This window comes from Xiphophorus couchianus, chromosome 21 (genome assembly GCF_001444195.1).
Source record: "Xiphophorus couchianus chromosome 21, X_couchianus-1.0, whole genome shotgun sequence".
NCBI lineage: Eukaryota > Metazoa > Chordata > Actinopteri > Cyprinodontiformes > Poeciliidae > Xiphophorus > Xiphophorus couchianus.
The window spans coordinates 11,009,746-11,027,158 of record NC_040248.1 but is presented as its reverse complement, the minus strand read 5'-3'; the positions used below and the strand labels follow the sequence as shown (position 1 = coordinate 11,027,158).

General features: G+C 36.3%; 2 protein-coding genes across 4 annotated transcripts in view; one reads left to right on the top strand and one right to left on the bottom strand.

Moving 5' to 3' along the window:
* The window catches only part of arfgef1 (ADP-ribosylation factor guanine nucleotide-exchange factor 1 (brefeldin A-inhibited)), a 57,193-nt gene extending 49,693 nt beyond the window's left edge, over positions 1–7,500 (bottom strand). Inside the window, exon 1 of one of the 3 annotated variants that reach the window (XM_028005100.1) lies at positions 5,576–7,500. In XM_028005100.1, the coding sequence (XP_027860901.1) occupies positions 5,576–5,699 (124 nt within the window). In that variant the 5' untranslated portion in view covers positions 5,700–7,500. The remainder of the gene's footprint in view (positions 1–5,575) is intronic. The other 2 variants (XM_028005099.1, XM_028005101.1) reach the window with 2 other exon arrangements.
* An 8,383-nt stretch (positions 7,501–15,883) lies between these two features.
* LOC114137095 (cystatin-A-like) lies at positions 15,884–17,196 on the top strand. Its single transcript, XM_028005612.1, has 3 exons — positions 15,884–16,064; positions 16,138–16,239; positions 16,855–17,196. Exons 1-3 carry the CDS (start codon positions 15,987–15,989, stop codon positions 16,996–16,998), a joined length of 324 nt encoding a protein of 107 aa, XP_027861413.1. The 5' UTR covers positions 15,884–15,986; the 3' UTR covers positions 16,999–17,196.
* The last annotated feature ends 217 nt before the right edge of the window (positions 17,197–17,413 follow it).

Genomic DNA, 17,413 nt, shown 5'->3' with positions numbered 1-17,413 from the left:
ATTTATACTGAAATGTACTAAAAAATAATATTTTCCCACTTTTATTAAATATATCAAAAATGTATTCCAACTATTCCAACTCTAAAAAAAATCCATATACAGTGTCATTAGGGAAAAAACAACAACAAAAACTTAATTGTAGAAATCAGCATGTCAGACTTCTAAGGAAACCACAAATCAATATTGACCAGGAAAAGTTTTATCAGTACATCTCTAATAAACAAAAAAGAAATAAAAAAACAGTATAGAGTGAGATCTCGCCATTGTTAATTTCTTATGTTCATTAAGTGATGTGAACTGCACATAGCTTACTTAAGCTATGAAACAGCTCCTCTAATACTTGAGTCTCACAGCAGTCTAGCAATATAAAGGAACATAAAAATGTCACTAACGATTACATTTTTCTCCTTTTAACTACCAGCTTCTTGCAAACCTCCCTTCCTGTCAGGAATAAGATGCACATTTAAGTGAGGTTGTTGCTTGCATAAGTCAGTGAACAATTTTATTCTGTTTGTGCTCAAACGTCCAAGGCTTGTTCCAGACAGCAGCCTTTAATTCCTGTGTTTCCCCTTTTAGAAGGGTTGTGTTTGGTCTTTGGAAAGTCATGGTCAAAAGCTCAATTAACGACAGGATCATTTATTACCCGGTGCTTATCGTGGTTGAACAGACGCCGGCCATAGGGAGGCGAGGAGCTTGCTATCACCATTCTTAACGATCAGAGGTGCATTTGTTGTACTGGCCTCCCTGCCAACTACAAGGATGAGACAGTGGCCTTGTGTTTAGTGCAAAACCACAGCTTGCAAGCTCTTGCTGATTTTGTATTTGCTTACAGCTCTAATTCGGGGTTCTTTTGACCATGGATAGGGAAATATTTCCCAACAGAACAGAAATACAGTAGTGCAATGAAAACCTTCCCAGAAATGTGAGGTGGGCTTATTTTTCCTAACAGAGATCATGCAGCATAGCACAATATAATTTACAAAAGAAGCAACTTATTGTTCATCAAAATGACAACAATGGTAAAGAGTCAACTTCTCCACAACTACACTAGATATTTGATTATTAGTATGTCAAAAACACTGAACAGTTACTAAACACAAAATAAAAAAAATGCATTATAATCTATTGGATAAAATAAAAAAAGTAAAACAAAGAAGTTAGGTTAAACAGAAACTAACAGGAACACTTGTTTCTATATTAAAAGGCTAGCAGTAATGCAATTTTTGTTTCCACTACTTTAGTCAAAGACTACAGATGCTTTAGAAGCGGTGTGTCAATCTTGGTTCTCAAGTCTCACTGCTCTGTATTATTTTTGATGTCTTCCTGCTCCAACACATCAGCGTTAATTACCTGCTAAGCAGGCCATCAAGTCCACCAGACACCTGGTAATGACCCTTCAGTTTAAATCAGGTTTGTTGAAGCAGGTAAGCACTTAAAGTAGAGCATTGGGACTCTGAAACTGAAGCAGAAGTAAGAAATGCAGTTTTGCAGTAGTTCTCCTGACCTCTCCCAAAAAAAGGAGTTTTTATTGGCTTTGCAAATAAAAGTGAAAATGAAAAACGTACTGGAAGAAATAAGCCAGGAAGGAAATGTACATAAGATAAAAGGGGTTACCAAGATAACATCAAAATGTTACTGAGCAGCCCATTAGTCAGGGACTATGCTGGTATGATATTCCAATTTATAAGTCTGATGGTAAGAGCTTGAAAAGAGCAACTTCAATCTAAAGCATCAACAAAACCTTAGGCATTGCAAAATATATGGTCATTTATTGAAATATTTAGTTCCCTCCAAATTATTAGCACTCTTGTGAAAAATGCATTAAAATAAGAGAAATGAGTGCCTGCATTTTGTCATGTTTATGCACAATTTTCCAATTTATAGGAAAACAAAAACTTATATATATCTAATTGAAAGTTCCCAGACACTCTGATCAGCTTTGAAAGTAAAATAGGATAGTCTGGTATATCATAGGGTGGAGCAGACAAGTGATGTGATTTGGCTCCATATCCCAGCTTAAATCTCTAAACTCAACTGTAAGCTTATAGGATTGCACTAATATTCAAATTTCTATTTCAATGAGAAACATACTTGATCCCACAGCAACATTTTTTTTCCAAGAGGGTTCTTTCTAGTAAAGAACAAAAAATATGATTAATAATACCACCATTTGTTTCTCCTTTGGTAAGGGCAAAAGTAATAAGTAGAAAATTCAGTCCTTTATAAAAATATATAATTTCACATATCAAGTTGGGCGTTTTACATCATTGAGTGGTGGTCAATTTTTAGGGTGTTTTCACACTTGATAGTCCAGTAGACTCAACTGGAGTCCAAAACGACAACATTTGTTACATTTCCAGCTGATGTTGTTCGCATTCACACTTCAATGTGTCAAACGAACTAAACCCTTATAAAAACCTTTTTACCCCATCACTTGTGGTGGCGCTGCACCAAGGACCACTGGCACCATGACACCATTTTACTCATTTTATCATCCCATCTCAGCCCAGGCATAACCTGGAAGGAAGTACTCTACCCTTTTTGCATGTTCAGCAAATCTGATTTATAAATCCAACCCGTCCTTTAGAGTTTGAGTTTAGAAACAGTGGAATAATCCACAGCTGTAAACATGTGAAAGCATAATTGTGAAATGACAAGGGAGCAAAGTTAGAATCTGCTTAAAAAAAACAAAGAACTGATGATCAAATACAGCCAGGGGGCCTTTGATATTTTGAGTTAACTGTCAGTCTTACTCCATTTCTGTTCTCTCCTATCAGACTGTTCCGTGCTGAGGAACCGGCTGACTGATCCAAAGAATAAAAGGACCTCCCGTTACTGCTGCAGCTCGGAGAGTGTGAGAAACAAAGATAATATACTCCTTGTGAAACGGCGGAGTGACATTTTGATAATCAAGGAGAAAGGTCAGTCTGGGTGCCTGACTGTCTAGCAAAGGTAAAACTTCTCAGATCAATCCCCTTGTTTTGGGAGTAAGAACTATCACACAAAACCCAGTTTTCGCACTGAGGCAATCTCCAACTGGAAGACTTTTAGACAGCAAAGATGAGACTGACAAAGACACTCTCTTTGAAATGTCTCAGGGAGCAGGAGCGGATTATGTAAGTCACTCACTATACTGGGTCACCCAGTTGTTTTTGATGTGCACTATTACTATGCTGCTGCTACACTCGGTGCAGAGCTTCTCATTTTGCACAATCTGGGTGCATCTAAAATGTTTTTTCTTACTTCCGATTGCTGGACATGCTTTTAATAGAAGTTTGCTGCAACAAATGTGTACATTTTGAGAAAAATAGCTGCAATAAATGAATTTTTCACACAGCACGCAAAGAAAAATTGCATAGTGATGTCAATTGTGATGTTTAATCTCAGAAAAGGACTGGCAGGTCACAAATCAGACGTGCAGCACTATGCCAATCCTACACTTTAAGCACAAGTTAAACACAAACAACTCTTGTGGACTCGGCCTTTCTTTCTGTAGCTGCATGGACGGTGAGGAGTTGTGATGAATGTATGTTTGTGTGGGTGGGCCGGTGCAGCAAAACAGAGCAAGTCTTAGCTAACATAAATGGAGCATTTAACCTTCCAGGCCATTACAAATCTTTGCGCTGCTGAGCATGAGAATAATGGCAGCACTGTCAGGACAGGTAGGATGTTTGGTAGCTCCATAACATGGGCGCTTTGTTTCTCTGGCAGTGTCATGTTACTACCAAGGCTGAAACCAAAAACAAAAAGGGAAGCACAGGCTGCTTCTGCACAGCAGAGCAGATACAAAGACTCTGAGATTTAGGTGTTGGGCAAACTCTAGAATATACCGTATGTTATTCCACCTAAAGTGAAAAGGGAAGTTTAGTATGGTATCGTAGTAACTTTCACACTATTTGCATATTTTTCTCAAAGGTCTTTAAAGAGTTTGGAGGCAAAAGGAAGTGTCTGGTTTACAATGTTGACTTAAATTTGCAGCTTCCCCCTTTAAAATGTGAACAGAGATGTTAAAGTATGAAGATTTTGTTTTTGGTCAAGTCCAAATGTAGAAACAAACAACTTGAAATAGTAGTCACACAGTTTGAAACCTTTCTACATTTCGTCATGCAGAAAGGCATTTTAAAGAAGTTGATAACTGTTAAGCCGAAGAAAAATAAAGCAAAGAGAGTGGTTGCTTTTGTATTTAACCCGTGCGATGACATAAGATAATGGTTTGATGTAATGAATTTAATTGTTGAACTTGCTGTGGGCTTATAGTTATCATCTTGCTAGAAGATGAACCTTCATTCAAACAAATTTCCTTCTGATTTTACAATGCATTTAGCTCCATCCAGTTTCCTGTTAAATTTTCCTGTATGTTTCCCCATGCCTAATTTTAAAAAAATGCACACCGCATAGCATTATTCTGGTTATTCTTATTTCTGGATTTTGAAAACTAATCATTATTTTCCCTCTGTTTTGATCTATCACATAACAATCCAATCAAATACAAGTCTGTTTTTGCTAGACACTGTACACCAGTTATGAGCCATATTGCTAGGACTGATCTTAAACAGGTATTTAGATTTTAATTTTGCTAATGTTTTAAAAAACAAATCTATTAATCGCACAAAATCCGTCTTTGATACTCTGCAAATAATGTGCTAAATACACAAGCTAACAAATGAAGCTAGAAAATGCAGTTGCTATCAAAACGAAAGTACAAGGAAATCCCTTCAAAATAAAAGTGGGACTTAGGAATAAACATACCATTTTTGGTGTTTTCCAAAATACATACACTATATATACTTTGTGAACATTTATCTCCTGTGTGTCAAACATTGTACACACAACGAGCTAGTTTGTTCTACCTCTTGTTTTTTGATTTAATTTGTTATTGTGGATAACACAGGAAATTCAACTATGATTTCACAGACTTGACAGGGCACTGAAATAAAAAATGGTGCTGCTGTCAACTGAATATTGCTTCACGCTTCTAACTAATTACACACCACGTAGCAACACATCAGAGACTGGGGAGAGCCCTGGGTAATCAGTGATTAAACTGGTAAATCAATAATAGGTGTAGTGAAGGACAAAGACACTTGCTCGCTGTGTTCCAGGAAGAGATGGAGATATCTCACCTTTAGGGACTTAAGTACAATTAATTTGTGTTGTTTTAATAGAAATGTGTCTCTGTAAATTACGTTAGTGTTTAGAGGGGTTACAGTTTGTATCAACTTTGTTTCAAAACGATGTTTGGCCTGTTCTCGCCTCGCATGCATCGGCTCGACCAGCGTTGCAAACACCCACCCGTCCTGCTGCAGCATTTCCGTGTTTCGTACGGAATCGTTTTCACGGAGTCCACGCCACGTCAGAAAATAACCCTTATTTTCCTCCCCCAAATGGTTTCAACATCATAACACCTCTCTCTGGGAGTAGCGGGCTATTAACGTGGAGGGGAAAACACGCCGATGCCGAGGGGGAACACTGCGACATTGTTCCAGGATAAATAATAAGTGAAAGGCTGCATGACGCGTCTAAATCAATGGGGTCCAAGTCGGAATCATAGAGATGCTACAGCAGCAGAACTTACCCAGTGCCACCTCGCAGGCTTTACGCAGCTGTGAGTGATGAGCCTTCTTCACCTCCTTGTCGGCCAGGATCTTCTCCAAAGCTCGTGTGAGGAACATGTTTTTCGTCTTTTTGCCCTCATACATGTCGCACCGGAATCTGGAGCGAGGTGTGCCTGGTCCCAAGGAGACGGGGAGGGAAGAGAGGGTGAAGGTGGAGGCCTGCAGCCGCCTCGAAAGGAGATGCGTTCCGTCGCAAATGTCAGCCACGGGAGCCCCTTAACAGACACACATGAATAAATACAGAAGGTTGGGGCAAATCCCTCAGAATGCAGTTAACGACCTGCCTCCTGCGCCATGTTGGGAGAGAGGAAACGACGTCACGTAGCGTCCGAGAGCGGCCGCGGTGAGGCAGCACGGAGCGAGTTCTGGTTTAGGGACCTGATAAAAGAAAGTTTGGCCCTGTGTTCACCTGAAACACAAACAACAAACTTGTAAATGCTAAGTTCTCCGTTTTTATTTTGATGTGAGTTGAAACATGTTTTGCTCATTTAATGTTCTCATCAGAGAAAATGAAAAACAACAAAAAAGCGGCTATTATACTTAGTTTTAAATGCAACATATTCTAAATTGTTGCATTTTGAATGCAACATTGTGGTCAAAAACCTTGGCATGATATCCCTGTTATATTCATAATACTATAAAAGAAAACATTAATTAGTAAAGAGAACAAAAAATGTCACTATTTTCTAATATTTTGACTCCCTGGAAACAGTTTATTTCTTAATTTGATTAGTTATTTTATTGAGAGATTTCTGGTGGGTCTCTGCAGTTCCACCGGAGTTACAGAGTTATTACTTGAGGCTCCTGCGAAGAGCACATCTCCTGATTGTGCTCTCCTTGTTTACATCACATCTTTGGTCTATTAATAGCATATTTTGGGGAATAAATGTAAAGTAGGCTTACTCATTGCCATTCCAAATATAGCAGAACTTAATTTCATGTTATTTTAGGCCACTGCAAAATCACAGTTTGCAGAGTTCTAGTTCAACAAATATTATAATTCTTATTGCTATAATAATTATGCTCACAAGTGATTTAAACTGGGGGTAGACAATGCAACCACTCATTGGAAATTGAATTTTTTCACATTCTATCCAATATAAATTTGAATATGAGTGATAGTGTACTGGTAATATTCTACATATACCTCTAAAACAGTGAGAACTCTGGCTTAGTTCTTTGGTGTTTCATGTCTTTACCCAGACAATTGAAAATATTTTTTTAAAGAAATGTATTCTATCACAGTTATCTAGTCAAAAGTTGGATCATTTTTGATGCAATAAAATCAAGAACTGTAACTTTATTCTAGACATGACATCTGCCAACAAAACCAAAGCAATTTTTTTTTTAGAAAAAAAGAGGATACATTTCTTTATCTCAATAAACGTAATTCTTTTTTCACTCTAATGAGTGGTTAAATTTTATTTGGTTAAATTAGTTTGTGTTTGTTAAAAGCACTGTCCAAGGTGTACCTTGCACAACTCCCACCACCCCAGTCACCCCATTAGACCTGTACTGTACAGATAAGCAAGTACTGTTTTAGTTATTAAATCATATTACTTACTTTGCATGCTGTGGATATGTTTAACAGCAGATCCTTCTTGCAGCCTTCTGTAACATTTATCGGAGTCCAGCAGGAGATACATGTGGAAAATCTGGAAGTTTGACAACACAGATTTGGTCATCGTAGGCGGCATATAGTTTGTTTACACTTAGGACTGTTTTATGAGTCAGCTCCATTTTTTCTGTAGCTATAAATAAGAGATGAGCTGAAGAAGCTTTAGTCTCGATAGAAGTTTTCGTTCTAGGGTTCAGACGTGAAAAACGTAGGACACCCTACTCAGTATTGAATTCTTTATTAATAAATAGGAACATATTGATGTCTACACATTTTATTTATTTCTATATAAGATGATGTAGTTGCAGGTTAAACAGAAAAATAAACTTTGTATTACCCATTGAATAATGTATATTTAAAAATATGCATATTGTGAGGAAAATGTTTGGCTGAAATCTTCAGCTAGCTGCTTTATGTACCCATCTAGTCTCTTTTATGGGTCTAAGGAAAGTTTTTCCTAGTGTCCAGTGATGATTTCTCTTTATGTTTGTTTTTTTTGTTTGTTTCTTGTGGCGCTTGTTTGAAGTAAACCTATGGCAATTCATTGGTGGTTTCCATGACCATCTATTTCTCAGTTTTGAGCCAGTCCTTGGTATATTTACTAGTAATGCAAAACATTAGCTTGCAATGTTTCACTGTTCAGTTCAGTTTCACATTTTCTTCAAGCACTCTCTAATACACTCAAATTCTTCTGAGACCTCTTTAATTCCCTCACAAAACTCATAAGTACAATCTTGTCTGCTGAGTAATGATGGTCTACTCTTATCTGTTACACCTGTGTGTAGATTTTGTAACTGGAAACAAATGTGGAGATGTAATTCATTTTTCACTACAAATAGCTTTTAAAATTAGATTGCAGATAATGTGTTAAAATATATTTTCTTCTGTTTTCATACTTTTGCTAAATTCTTATATTTTGATATACTGTTGAATTTAATGTTAAATATGATAAAATGTTAAGACTCCTTTCCTATTGTAGTTTTTGTAATTGTTTTTAAATACAGTGAAAGTAAAATTAGAAAGATTTGGTCTATGTGATGCTTATTAAAAATGTCACTCGCCTCCAGTAATGTTTACTATCAAACACAACTTTGTGTTAAAAACATTAATGACACACAACTACGGGCTCCTCCTTCACACAAAAAAACATTTAACTTTTTCCTTTAAATTTGGATAATTTAAGCAAGAAAACTGTTGAAACACACAATTTGGTATTGTAATAAGTTTCGTAGTTAAAATATATATTTAATTGGGTTATAATAGAAATAACCAGACGAGAAAGATGACTTATGATAACAATTTCTACTGATATAAAACTGTTAAACTTCATTATTACACATTTATTAAAATGTCATGTTAAGCTCACATAAAAAATCTTGACAATGTTGATGAAAGTTATTCTGGACAAAATATATGTTTTCCTATAAAAATATGTATATTTAAAAATGATCAGGCTATGCAATATTATTTAATATTTTGAAAGGCATAAATAATTTGTTTTACTTATTCAAAAAGTGCTTATGTCTGGAATCAAGTCCTAGCATCACTTTTGTAAAAAAAAAAAAAAAGAAAAGAAAAACATTTGTTGAAAGCACTCTGAACTCTCTGCAATCATTTCTTATCAGAAATGAGAAATAACAAAACAAACCTTGAGAAAATAATGCATTTCATTTCTCACTTATTCACCTGATAGCATCTAAGAGAAATATTAAATTTAACAACCGTAAGAAGCTGCTCATATATATGGAAATCATTTCCTGTTCATGTTGCACTTCTGCAGACCCAACAAGATGGTTATCACAACTCTCATGGTCCTAGAGCAGTTGTGCAAGATTAGTGGTTCAAGCAGGAAGAAACCAAAGATCTGTGAACCTAAACTCAAATTCAACATTCCTGTAAGACCACTCAACGGAGCTTTAAGAAATTGCAACCTAAAATGTATAAAATAGCTTTAAAGTTCAACAAATTATCATATTTTATGAAATACAAATGAAAACCAATTTAAAACACACTGTTTGAAAGAAAAGGAATGCTTGGAGGTTCAGCTCCCTATAAAGAATAGAAATAGCCTTTATTGACCCACAGAGGGGAAATTCATGTGTAACAGCAGCATCAAGATATATAGGTTCACACAAAAGATCAAACTGTGTTAATAAAAAAATATATATAAATTTATTGTCATCAACTAAAAACTAAAATCGATTATGAAACGATTATAAACTTTGCTTTAAGTGAAGGAAAAACCCAAGTCTGATGAACTAGGACAAATTATATATCAGTCACTTCCCTTGGAATTACGTTTAGGACCATATAAGTTCGACTTGTAGAGTTCCTGGGTATTGCAGACAGTGTTCTCAGAATAATATTTGACCCACTGCATTACTGTACTACAGGTCAACCCTCATAAGTAAAACACAGACTGATTAAGTGAGACTTAATCACAGCAACTGTGCTTCCATTCACAGTTGCTGTATACCATTGTCAATATTCACTGAAATAAATATTCTGGCAAGAGTTGTAGCAACACAATGGACAGCTAATGTGTATCTAAGTAACCCATGCCAGTCTGAACTGGAGCAGAGTAGACATTTACCAGACAGCTGTCAGAATTTTAGTTTTTGAATTACAAAGTTTGCCACCTGTGGTTACAACAGAGGCCTTTTAAATTTCTGGATAGTGTGCCGGCCTGTGAGGTCTCCAAGTTGCTACTTTCTGATAGCATTTTTTCCAACTTGCACCTCCTTCCTTCACAAATCAATGTAGAAATGTTTACATTATAATTTTTTCTATCACAATTCTTTCACCAAACTTTGAGCAGCTCCATATGTGCATGTGACTCCAGCAAACATAAAAACTTTCAGGATGTGAAAATAAGTCATGATCTATAAGATGGTGCTAAAGTTAATATATTGTGAGGCACAGATGAAGGAGCATTTGCACATAGACATGGTTAGAAATAGACACTTCTGTGCTTGAACACGAACTTGGCAATGACTTTGACGTCTGGCTCCGGTTCCAGGAAGGGTTATGGTAGACGTCACCAAATGTGTCAGAATAGCTCAGGAAAAATGAAACAATTCATAGATATTCCATGTATCCTAAAACCATTTCATCCACACCAGCCGAAAAAGTGCAGGTTTACAATTACAGAGAAACACTAGACAGAAACAAAAGTCAACAATGACATTACATAGCTTAATTTCCACAATGTTCCATGAGGTTCTGCCTTTTAAATGACTTCACACAGAAGAAATTTTAATTTGTAATTAAATATTTTCAGTAGTGACTGTTTGGTTGTTAGAAGAAATACAGCGTAACAACCATCCTGTGATTTTCATGTTGAATTTCTCCCAAGTCCCCCCCTCAAATTTATACATTTAAACATTTCAAACAGTACACATTGTTGTGATGCAATACAAAATTAACATTATTAATCCAAAATAATTCCAGACAAGTCATATCAAGTTTTTTATTTTTTAGCTTTGCAGAGTGTTACTCCATGACTGGTAAGCAGAACTAACCAAGTTCCCAAACAGGAACAGAAGTAAAAAGTGTCCATTATTGTCTTCTGTAAAAACTGAACAATGAAGTTCAGAACCTCAATAAGTTAGTAGTTAAAACACACCTTTTTTTAGTAATCTTTTTCTCTTTTAAAATGTTTTCATTATTAACCAGAGAAAAAATACAGAAAAGTAAGTGAGTAAGTCAGATGATGAATGCAAAAAATTAAATTAAATAAAAAATCTGTAAAGCACAGAACATCCCCTGCAGTTCAGCTAAATCTATCAATAAGAAATAAAAGGAACATGGCACATTCATCCTCACAAAATGACTGTGCAAGATGGAAACTAGAGAAAGGGAAAACAGCAGGTCACCTGTGACTGTGTTGAAAGTGTTTCAAGCTTCAGCAGCTGAGATTTGTCTGGGTTCTTCACCAGTCAAAGCTTTATGACAATGAGAGACCCACTCATAACAAGATTCAGCTAGAGGGAGTGAATACTTTTTTTTGCCACTGTATATTCAGTTCCCATTTACACTTTGTTTATTTCAGATTCTGTGCTACATCAAACAAGAGTCATGATTGGAAAATTTGCCAGCAAGCCAAAGGATTGCGAAAATTCTTATCCTTTAACCACTCCCTCCTAGAAAGCACAGGGTGATGATGAAGAGAAACATCCAGCAGAAGCAGGCTTAGGGTGGACAGCCTTCTGCCTCAATCAGCCAAGAGATGAGAGGATGGGGAAAGAGGCATTATCGACTCTACTTTCACCCCCACTTATAAAATATAATAAATAATCACGCTACAGCTGAAGAAATAGCCACTAAACGACATGGCAGAACATGATGGAGAAGTCAAGCTGGTTGAATTGTCATTTTATCATGGTGTAATACTTGAAATAGCTAGGGACATGAAATTATCCAGCAGAATAATTATGAATTAATATTAAATATGTGTTGTGTTATAAATGTAAACTAGAAGACATGTACAGCTCATTTATATACAGCCTACTTAATGAGGACTGGAATTAGGTGATTAGAAGGCTAATACTCGTTACACTTCCTTGTTAGTCAAACACAGGCCACGGTTAATATTCAAGTTTAAACAAAGGGCACAGTGACCTCTACTGGTCTCACCTTCTTACTACATCATTATTACTTCTCTTTACTAAATTATGGCAATAATGACAGAGTTCATTATTCATTCGTTAGTGTAGTTCATTATAAGAGGGGCTCGTTGGGAGTAAGAGAAAGAAGGGCTCTTTCAGAGTACCAGATTGGCAAGTACCATGTTGGAAATAATTTTATTAAAATGTTGTGCAGCATCGTTTGTTTGAAGAGCCACACGGGTAATTTAAGTTACTTCCTAATGGAGTGGTATGTAAAATACATACAGATTTACTTGATAACATTTGAAACATTTATTTCTAAATAGTATGATATATTATTGCAGTGTGTTCTGAAGAACAGCACCATTCTATCAATTTCTGCATGTAAATATCTAAAGAAATAAAGAATTTAATCTTTAATCTCCTACACTTATCTGGCTATTTTGTTTTTGAAAATCAAAGGCACAACTCAAACTCGCTTTCATAAATCTACCTTTATCCTAATTGGTTCTAAATAAAAAAACAAAATCAGAATTTTATTCACTTTCACTTGGTATGTGGAGGAAGCTGAAATCTTGAGTTCCCTGTAGGCAAACGCTTTAAATTCTTTCAAATTCCTGCTGGTCATTTCCTCTACTTTTGTCTTCACCTGTGTAAAAATGAAACAAGTTAGACTTAAACAAAGAACAGAAATGTCATAATTTGTCCATGAAAAAAAGGGAAGTTGTCTGCTGTCAGTCTGAACTGCTCAACATTTGTTGAGTTGGAAAATTTTAACATACAAGGTACTGATAAAGACTGGTAAGATGGTCAATTTCAGAACAGGAAGACAACCTGCATTTTATTTTGGTTGAAGTTCACTCTATAGCATTTCTTTCTTAATCTTAATGTAGAAAAGAACACGGAAAGATCACGCCTATATTGATGTGTGTTTTTGGTGAATTAATATGGTGTTTATTTGCTACAAAAAGTTTCTGGACCAGGGATTGGGGGATGGGGAGATGTGGGGATGGATTGGATTTGGGGGGTGGTCGGAGTAGTTACCCCTCTCTTGCCCCCCCTAGATCCACCTTTGAAATAAAAGTGGCTAACCCCGGTCACTGATGTTTGTGTGGGCTGAAGAGAGACAAGAATCTCCCAGTTGGCCTCTAGGGGGCATTGTAACTGCACAAAACGCTTACTTCACACCCAGTAAACCTGGACTACATAAAAGTAATTATCATTTATTCCATCTTCAGAATAAATGACTGAGCCTTAGAGTTAGTTTCATTTTGTCGCAAAACAATTTGTTTTTCAGTTTTGCTTTTCAGGAACTAATTTAAGAATATACAACTTTACTGACTTCAGAAGTGGAAAACTTTCATCTATTTGTATAGTTGTAAAGCTTTAAAACCTAACAAATCTTTTATTCAACTTCTTTTGGTGTTAGTTTTAAATAAATTTGTGTATCAGTTACTAATAAGTCAATATTTCTTATTGTCAAAAAAAGGGAAGTTCTCATAAATAAGCATCCTCAAGTTGCTGATATTATTAATTTTTGTAAGTGGATATAAAGGTTAATTATTAGAATTTAAATCTGCAAACATTCTCACTTTAAAACACTTCCATTACCTGTCAAATTCTTTTGTTCTGGGCTGAATTTGTGTTATTAATTCAAACATCTTCCATCTACATAATCTTCAGATGTGAAATATTTGTAGACACATCTTCCAGTCCCCTGGAAATGGATTTTACTGGTTTCTGTCAATAGATTATCTATCATGTGGTATCATGTTAGATCCTGTTCACTCAACAATAAAGCATTGATTATCCACAGTATCATTGCTGACAGGAACATTGCATTTATATTTGGAGAATATTTATACAGAAAGTTCTCTGGATAAAGACTGGGAGGAGGATTCATGTCAGAACAGGACAACCCATATTTTTGTGGTTAAAGTTCACTCTACAACATTTCTTTCATCACCTTTCTTACTATAAAATAATTTGATTATGTCTTTAACAACAGTATGTAAATCTTTCTTATAAGAGGTTAAAATAAAAAAAATGCACATACACATATGTAAAAAAAATATTTCTTTTTAAAATCAATTTTTTTTAAAAAAATCTTCATGAGGTTCCCATAAACAATTGGGCATAACATTACAGATTCCCTTACGTCTGAAACTACGTCTGCAGTACAGCACACTCTTTATTCCTCTGGTAATCAGCGGCGCCGGATTCATTTTTGAGGTGGGGGGGTCCATGGGGTGTTTCATCACCTATGTTACGCACTTTGAATGTCAGGCGCGCACCTGTCAATCAATTCAGTGGGTTTGCAGCAATTTGTCCCGAAATAAACAGTAAACAACCCTTACCTGGAGGACAACGTTTTTGGGTCTACCATGCCCGAAAGAACGACATCGCAGATACAAGCGGCCAAAATGGGTTTTCTCCGTAGGGTGTCTGGGCTTTTCCTTAGAGATCGGGTGAGAAGCTCGGTCATCCGGGAGGGACTCAGCGTAGAGCCGCTGCTCCTTCACGTCGAGAGGAGCCAGTTGAGATGGCTCCTGGATGCCTCTCTGCTGAGGTCCCACCGGGAGGAGGCCCGGGGAAGACCCAGGACACGCTGGAGGGACAATGTCTCTCGGCTGGCCTGGGAACGCCTTGGGGTTCCCCCAGAGGAGCTGGAACAAGTGGCTGGGGAGAGGGAAGTCTGGGCCTCCCTTCTGAAGCTGCTACCCCCGCGACCCGACCCCGGATAAAGCGGAAGAAAATGGATGGATGGACAATGTGAACAAACAGATATTATGTCGCTGCTGTTACTTGATGTGATTTTGGAGGGATCGTTTCTTGTCAGTTCTTGGAGATCATCCGATTTGTTAGCCAACGATCTTTCCGTGTTAGGAAAACCTCTGATTCGCCACTAGGGCAAGGCAAGGCAAGGCAACTTTATTTATATAGCACCTTTCAGCCAAAGACAATTCAAAGTGCTTGTACAAAGAAGTTAAAAACAACATACAACAGAATAAGAATAAACAAAATAAACATTACAAATTTGAATATAGTTAAAAAAAAATAAAAAAATAAAAATAATAATAATAAATACAAATTTAAGAATAGGCAACGTCAAATAAGAAGGTTTTTAACCTTGTTTTAAATAAACTCAAGGTAGGGGCAGTCTTACAGTGAGCAGGAAGCTTATTCCAGAGTGTTGGAGCATAAAAACTAAAAGCTGCTTCACCGTGTTTAGTTCTGACTCTTGGAATGGACATGCTAGGGGACAGCATGTCACCATTATTTCTTCAACGTTAACCTTCAACGTGGTCTGGTCTTTGCGAAAGTGAAAGTTTCAAATAAAATCTAAGCAAGGAAAGAGCAATGATTGTCTCTGTCAGTGACTTTGTTTCACTCTTTTCTTTATGTCACGTTTATCCTATGTTATCTAGATTTTGGTGGTTAATTCCTAATTTCAATTTCACTAAAAGGTGAGGGTTTCACTCATAGCTCCACCTGTTATGTAGGAGAACCACATTCTAGTCTTTACCCGGAGTAAATACGATAAACACATCCTGAAAAACTTCCTTCTTAATCATTTTGAGTTGACAGCAACAGGCATTTGACTTCACCAGAAATCACCAGCATGGCAGGAAGGATCGGAAAATGGACAGAGATAAAACCTGCCACGGAAGAAACTCAGAAGATCTGTGACATGGTGAGCTCCAGTCATTCTTTATAATATCTACATGCAGCTTCGCAGCTCAGATTTCAATCTCTATTTAATGTTACCAACTCACAGCTGAAGAGCGACACAGAGAAAAAGTGGACCAAACAGAGCTATGAAATATTAAAGGCCATTGAATACAGGCCATCAATGGCCCTGTATTGAATACGGGGCCATTGTATTCAATACAAGATCCATTGAATACCCTGTATTCAATTTCCAGTGGCAGTTCCTGCCACAACCAGTGGCAAAAAGCTAAATTTTAACAGGAAGCCACACCCAGCAGAAGCAGGCTCAGGGTGGATAGCCTTCTGCATCAATCAGGAAGTACCTTCTAGTCTGTTTGCACAACACCTACAGTATAAATAAGCTTAGAAACTAACTGATGTTCAGCTTTTGAGCCTGATAGCAGCAGATACTTTTCTTCTCTGTTAAAAGCAGTAATGAGTAAAGGAATATTGGTTGGAGGTTGGGAAGACCCCAGGCCCGCTGATGGGGAAATTTCTATGCTTTCTAGTTGGGTGAGTTTCTTCAATGTTTAAAAGAATGCAAGAATTCTGTTCTAACATTTCTTTTTATGTGATTTTCACACAGATGTGGAACATTTCAGAGGCAACAACCAACAGAAAGTTTAATGAATTCAAAGCAGTTGAATACCGGACACAAGTTGTGGCAGGTGTAAACTATGTCATCAAGGTAATAAGCAATGATTTCTTTTATACTATATTATTTAAAACCATGCAATATGAACAAACAAATATTATGCAGCTGCCATTTCTTGATAGTGTAAAACATAATATGTTTATCTGTGGTTTATTTTATTTTTGTTGGTTATTTGTTTATACAGCAACTTTACTGTACAGCATAATTAAGAAGACTCAATGTATTCAAAGAGGAAACTTTTTCCAAGATGTTTTATGATAATCAAATACATTTACTGTACCTTCAGTTGACTACAAGTAGTAATTACCTTCAGTTAATTACTACTTAATTAAATGTGCCACTTTTTAATTAAGTGGCACATTAATACATTTAATGTGCCACTTAAATGAATTAAGATATTTTGGATTAAAACTAGACCAAAACAAATAACACAACATCAAAATATGTGCATCAAATAAACAGAAAGAAGGAAAATGTTGATAAGAAAATTATCTTCACTGTAAGAAACAGACTGAAAGCTTTATTGTAAGATAAAATTTTTAAATAATGAGGATGAAAACGTGATCCAAATAAAATTTAGCTGGAAACTTGCAACAATACAGCCTCTGTCCTGTTAAGAAAATAATTTCCTCTCTGTTCTCTCTGTAGGTTCAGGTGGGAGAAAACAATTTCATCCACCTGCAGATCTTCCGAAGCCCTCTGATGGGGAACACAATTGAAATCAAATTTGAGGGAGCACAGGACGGCTACAAACGAGATGATCCTCTCGAACCGTTCACGCCCTTCGTCTAAAGTGAAAACACTACCTGATCCAGCTTCCTTCAGACGGCTGCTTCAAAGAAAAATGTCTTTGCATTGTTATAAGCGAGATTACTACAACAATACTTGGTTATTACAGGACGAGTCAAATGTCTGTATCATTTGGGGATGTCAAATCAATCAATCAATCAATCAATCAATCAAATTTTATTTTTATAGCACATTTCAGCATCAAGGCATTTCAAAGTGCTTTACATCAAATGTCATAAAATGGCTCAATAAACAAAATGTATGCATCATATTTGTCTCTGGTGTTTGAATTCAAATTTAGTTCAAATTTTAAAAAAAATTTATGATCTGAAAGGGAAATTAAATGTTGTATCTCATATTAAGTCAGGTTCTTCAAAAAGTTTTCTGTATTACAAGAAATCTTGTTAAACACATATCC

Excerpts from the sequence above, each read along its gene's own strand:
- LOC114137095 (XM_028005612.1), top strand. The coding sequence starts at position 15,987 with ATGAGTAAAGGAATATTGGTTGGAGGTTGGGAAGACCCCAGGCCCGCT. Across the intron at positions 16,065-16,137 it reads TTTCTATGCTTTCTAGTTGG|ATGTGGAACATTTCAGAGGC; the intron begins GTGAGTTTCTTC and ends ATTTTCACACAG. Across the intron at positions 16,240-16,854 it reads GTGTAAACTATGTCATCAAG|GTTCAGGTGGGAGAAAACAA; the intron begins GTAATAAGCAAT and ends TTCTCTCTGTAG.